Source organism: Heterodontus francisci, unplaced genomic scaffold, assembly GCF_036365525.1.
Source record: "Heterodontus francisci isolate sHetFra1 unplaced genomic scaffold, sHetFra1.hap1 HAP1_SCAFFOLD_349, whole genome shotgun sequence".
Classification (NCBI taxonomy): domain Eukaryota; kingdom Metazoa; phylum Chordata; class Chondrichthyes; order Heterodontiformes; family Heterodontidae; genus Heterodontus; species Heterodontus francisci.
In genome coordinates this window covers 577,007-583,006 of record NW_027140807.1, presented here as the reverse complement: position 1 = coordinate 583,006, position 6,000 = coordinate 577,007, and the positions used below count along the sequence as shown (strand labels likewise).

Sequence of the window (6,000 nt, the reverse complement as noted above, 5' to 3'; positions counted from 1 at the left end):
TCTAGCTCAGTGACATCACAACTACACCGCCATCTGCCCCAGACTAGTCTGAAACATGGGCCCATGGGGCCGAATAGCCTGAATCTGTGCTGTAAGTTCTATCTAATACGATGTCACCAGCGTCACCAGCTGAAGCAATGGATAAAAATGAGGAAGATGGAGCAATTGCAAAGCATGTCTTCATAATGCCTATTTTATCAATTGCAATGTGCAAATCGCAGGTGCCTGTAGTTACACGTTACAGCCAGGAGGTGGGGATGGAGCTCCACCGCAGCCTGAGTCCCACTTGCTTCTGAAAAGACTGAGCAAGCAATGCAGCAGTGAATTGACCCATCTACCGAATAGTGCCGGCCATCAAGCACCTAAATATTCTCGCCCCATTTTCCAGCATTTGGCCCGTAGTCTTGTATGCTATGGCGTTTCAAGTGCTCATCTAAATATTTCTTAAATGTTGTGATGCTTCCTGCCTCTACCACCTCTTTTAGCAGAGCGTTCCAGATTCCAACCACCCTCTGGTTGACACATTTTTTCCTCACATCCACTCTAAACCTCCTGCCTCTTACCTTAAATCTATGCCCTGGTTATTGCCCCTCCTATAAAGGGAAAAAAATCTTCCTATCTGACCTATCAGTGCACCTCATAATCTTGTATACCTCAATCAGGTCCCCCCTCAGCCTCCTCTGCTGGGTATAAAACAACCTGAGCCTTTTGAGTCTCTCATCATAGCTGAAATGTTCCATCCCATGCAACATCCTGGTGAATCTCCTCTCGACCCTCTCCAGTGCAATCACATCTTTCCTTTCGTGTGGTGCCCAGAACTGTACATCCATATCGTCCTGAAATCTAAGGCTTCCCTCTTCACTATTTACAACGTCAACAATTTTCATGTTGTCTGCGAATTTATATTTAATACCTGCTATATTCACATCAAAATCATTAATTTGCACCAGAAACAGCAAGGGCCCAGCACAGATCGCTGTGGTACACCATTGGTCACAGATTATTAGATTAGATTAGATTAGAGTTACAGCACCGAAACAGGCCCTTCGGCCCACTGAGTCTGCGCCGACCATCAACCACCCAGGCTCCCACTCGCAAAAACAACACTCGACCTTTACCCTCTGCCTCCTGCCAATAAGCCAATTTTGAATCCAATTTACCAAATTGCCCTGGATCCCATGTGCTCTTAGCTTCTTAACCAATCTCTCTTGTGGGGCTTTATCAAAAGCCTTACTGAATTCCATGTAGACGACATCAACTACTTACCCCTCATCTACACATCAAGTCACCTCCTCGAAAAATACAATCAAGTTGGTATATATGTCAATCATTTCAATCTTTATGAACATCCCCAAACCCTGCAATAGATGGGACTTTGCAAGTCAATCTTGTGTAATTCTAATTCCTACACCCACACAGGTGAAAGAACCACCTTCTTTGTTGGATACACAAGGGAAGTTCTATTGGTTGACATTGCAATGAAGTCACTTCCACACTGCATCACAAAAGCAGGCTGTGCACCAATAGGACTGCAGTGTGCGTGAGAGCTGGACCAAGTTGGAAGGTTGAAAGAAGGGTTCACATTCCTGCATCATGCTGTGTCCTGTTTACCTCCATCTACTGTTCCTGCTGCTCCCAGGTTACTGCTCCTACTTGGAGGGAAATTCAGGCCCCAGTTAATCAGCTTTGAGACACAATTCCTGTTGATATCAAAGGGCTCCAATCAGTTAGAGATTTACTGGTTTGGTTTTACTGTTGAGGACAAGTGTCGCTATTTAGCGCCACTGCAGTTGTGCCCAGCGATTCTGGGAATCAGCACATGACCCCTGTGCTGGGGCATCAGCGAGCTGATCGACTGTGGTGTGCATCGGGAGGTTTACCATTAAATCTCTCTCTCTCTCCTTATTGTGTCTGTTCTTTTTGACCCGATATGTTTCTCATGTTCCTCCACAGCCTGGTCCAGGAGCGCTGTCGTTACCCAGTGGGGGAACCGGCTGACGGTCGCAGAGGGGAAAACGGCGGAAATGCACTGTTTCCAGAATGACACCAACGAGAACTACATGTACTGGTATCGCCAGCACAGCGGAGCAGGGTTGCAGCTCATAGTGACCTCGGTTGGTACCTCTGATTCAATGCCTGAAGACGGTTTCAAGGAGAGATTTAAAGCCACCAGACCCGATCTTAAAACCTGCAGCCTGAAAATACTGAGGGTGGATCAGACTGACAGGGCGGTGTATTACTGTGCTGCTAGTGATCACAGTGATTCAAACAGGAGCAGGGCTGCGTCAAAAACATACCACCCTCTTATACTGTGAGTGTTAGAGAGGAAAACTCAAGGAAGCAGAGTTCATAAAGTCAGCTGTTCATTGATGAAACTTTGCAGAGTTTTCCATCAACTTTCAGAGTGTTGAAATAATCCAATAGTTTCTCAGTGCTCCCAGAGAGACAGCTCAAAATCCAGTTCCACACTTCAGTACTTTCCAAAGCGGATGAAATAATCTGCAAAGAATTGGACAATCATACAGGACAGAGGAGGCAATTCGGCCCATCGTTCCTGTGCCATCACTTCGGAAGATCTACTTATTTCATCCCACTCTCCTGCTCTTTCCTCAATGGGCGGCAGATATTTCCTGTTCAAATATATTTCCCAATCTCCTTTCCAAGTTACTGCTGAATCTGCTTCCTCCATCCTTTCAGGCATCGCATTCCTGATCAAAATAACTCAACAAGTTAAAAGAAAAATCTCTTCAGCTGTGCTGGTATTGTCTGTGTGAGTCTGCATCTCTATCTTTCAGCTTGCAAGCAGCTCTTAAAGTGATAAATAGATGGCTTGGTTCTGCTGAAAGACAGAACTATCAAAGTTCCGATGGATAGATACATCTTATTGTCTTAGAATATCACCCTGTACCGTTTAAACTGACCATTGTTGTGTTTATCACAAATTTTACCCAATTTTGATCATCTGGTTAGCAATCAAGTTACTGCCACTTATCATCGACATTCCTCATCACAGAATCAGAGAATTGGTACAGTGCAGGAGGCCATTCGGCCCATCGTGTCAGAACTGGCCCTCCGAATGAGCAATTCACTTTGTCCCATTCCCCCGCCTTCTTCCCGTAACCCTGCACAGTCTTCCTTTTTCATAAGTCCCTTTTGAATGCCCCGATTGAACGTGCCCTCATCATACTCTCTGGGCCTGCACTCCAGACATTAACCACTCGCTGTGTGAAACAATTTTTTCCTCATGTCACTTTTACTTCTTTTTCCAATTAGTTTAAATCTGTGCCCTCTCATTCTCCATCCTTTCACGAGTGGGAGCAGTTTCTCTCTATCTGTTCTGTCCCGACACCTCATGATTTTGAATCCCTCTATCAAATCACCTCTCAGCCTTCTCTCCTCCAAGGAAAACAATCCCAACTTCTCCAATCTATCATCATAACTGAGGTCCCTCACCCGTGGAACCATTCTCCTGAATCTTTCCCTCACTCTCTCCAATTCTTTCATTTCTTTCCTCAAGTGCCAGAACTGGACACAATACTCCAGCTGAGGCTGAACTAGTGTCTTGTACAAGTTCAACTTACTTCCATGCTCTTGTACTCTCTGCCCCTTTTAATAAAGCCCAGGATACTGTATGCTTTATTAACTGCTCTCTCAACCTGTCCAGCGCCAACCATGAATAATGCTTGTGGTTAATCTGCGTATCAGTATCTTTTTTATTGACAAACCGCTAACTTATCCATCTCATTTTCAGAAATTATATTCCGATATCCCCAGGTAGAGCAATCACCACCTTCCTGGAGTGCACTGTCTCATAACTGCATTCAATTCACGTACTTTGGTCTAACGAATTCGCAGCAGGAACTCCCAGGCGCTGGCGCCGGGCTTTCAGCTGAAACACGGTCCAACTGGTGGAGGGTCCATCGAGCTGACTGAGACTGTCACTGGTGTCACAGTGAATCTCAAGAATAAGGTTTATCCGGCATCTCTCAGATCTGTACTCTCTGAATTAAACGGTGTTGGGTTTTATCACTAAGCTAAACAGGGCACTGGTATGGAAGGCTGCATTCTGAAGAGGCAGGCTTCGGAACGCAGCCTTTGCCAGATGCCAAAATAGCCAGGACACCTCGTTCACCTTCTGACATCCTTGTCGACCAATAATGTCGTTGTTGATGATGGCAGCCTTTGTAACAGTAGTTGTATTCCAGCAATGATGCTCAGCATAAAGCTGCTGGATTGGCGGAAAGAGCCACCTGGTTCAGTGATATCCTTTAGGGAAGGAATGTTGCCTCCCTCACCCAGTCTGAACTCTCAGTGACTCCAGACCCCGGCAGCAGTGCTGTTCACCCTTAACTGCCCTGAGGAATGGGCCTAGTCAGCCACGGAGTTGCATTCAAGAAGAAGTCTGCTTCAGAGCTTTTAGACCTGGGAATAAACGTAGCCCTCGCCAGCCCTCATCCCGTAAATGAACAGAAATAAACCAATTGCGGTGACTTGATCCACAACAGGGCCCAGACATGAGGCGGGGAATGCACCAAAATGCCAGGCACAAAGTTCCTGTTCCTCCCAAGCTGGCAGCTCTTGTGACATGTCATGTCTCCACTTAATCATCGACTGCATCCCAAAACGGTTCCTCACTGAAGCAAATCTATCAAATCTGGATATGGATGGATCAATACCAGGGGCGAAGACAGTCTTCGGGCCCCTATTGAAAAAAGAATGACCGGTGTCTCATTGACATACTTCCACATGTCATGTTAAACCTCTTCAACACTGACCTGTTGAGATGATAACCAGCCTGCTCTTGACAGAATTCCCTGGTGTACCGGGAGGAATTTGTCCCAGGGCAGTTCCTACTCCAACACAGCCATATAAGTAGGGTTTGCTTGACTGGAACCCTGTCTGCAGTGAGAATGCACCCATAGAGATAACAGATAAGGTTCACAGACTCCCAATATCTTTGTTGTCACGTTTCATATGCCAAAGGGTGGAGAATAGTTTTACTTTTCTTAAATAAAGGCAATGATGTCAAGTTGTTCCTTTCTGATCTGTCCACATTTTAGCATCACAGAAAGATTCAACAGAAAGGAGATCTTCCCGCCTCTGCTTGCTTTTGTGAAAATATCTATCCAGTTAGTCCCACTCTCCTGCCCTTTTGCCCTTGCCCTGGAAATCGTCTGCTCCAAGGATCTATCCAATTCCCTTTTGAAAGCTGAATCCCATTCCACTGCCCTTTCAGGTGATGTGTTCCAGATCATTAATACCCGTCCCAGTCAGAATCTTTCTCCTCGTCCTGCTTCTGCTTCTTTTGCCACTGACCCTAAATCAGCGCCTCCCTGGTTAGCGACCTTCCTGCCACAGAAAACAGCTTCGCTCTGTTCAATTTATCAAAACCCTTCCTGATTTCCAACACCACCTTCCTCTGGGTCCCTTAACTTTCTCTGCTCTGATTATAATTCATTCCGATTGCCTGGAAATTGCACTGAAATCGACAAACTTCCCTTATCAAGATCTGTTGGCCCGTAACTGGCTTCAGGGTTTGCCATGACGAGACTTCATGGTCAAGTGAAACACGGGATAGACCGGAAGAGAAAGATAATATTTTAGACCGTATGTGCTGTGATGACACAATGACCTGACACTGCAAATGCACAGGAACAACTTACATCAGAACATGAGAAAATAGGAGCAGGAGTAAGCCATTCGGCCCGCCGTGTCTGCTCCTCCACGTAATGAAGATCTTGAGGATCTGCTACCTTCACTCCACTTCCCCGCCATATTCCTACATCCCTGGATTCCCTTGGTGCCTAAAATCTATGGATCTCATGTCTTCAATATTTTCATTGACTGAGAATCCAAAGCTCTCCGAATTCCAAAGAGTCATAACCCTCTGAGTGAAGACATTCCTCCTCATCTAAGTACGATAGACGACCCCTTATCCTGAAGCTTCGACCCCTTATTTCTAGGTTCTCCAGCCAGGGGGGAAACAGCCACTCAGTGTGT

At 45.9% G+C, this 6,000-nt stretch overlaps 1 protein-coding gene across 1 annotated transcript in view; it reads left to right on the top strand.

Annotated features, from left to right (window-relative positions):
- The first annotated feature begins 1,554 nt into the window (after positions 1–1,554).
- The window catches only part of LOC137361197 (uncharacterized), a 52,018-nt gene continuing 47,572 nt past the window's right edge, over positions 1,555–6,000 (top strand). Inside the window, exons 1-3 of the mRNA XM_068026119.1 lie at positions 1,555–1,639; positions 1,954–2,311; positions 3,856–3,970. Coding sequence (XP_067882220.1) covers positions 1,594–1,639; positions 1,954–2,311; positions 3,856–3,970 — 519 coding nt within the window. The 5' untranslated portion in view covers positions 1,555–1,593. The remainder of the gene's footprint in view (positions 1,640–1,953; positions 2,312–3,855; positions 3,971–6,000) is intronic.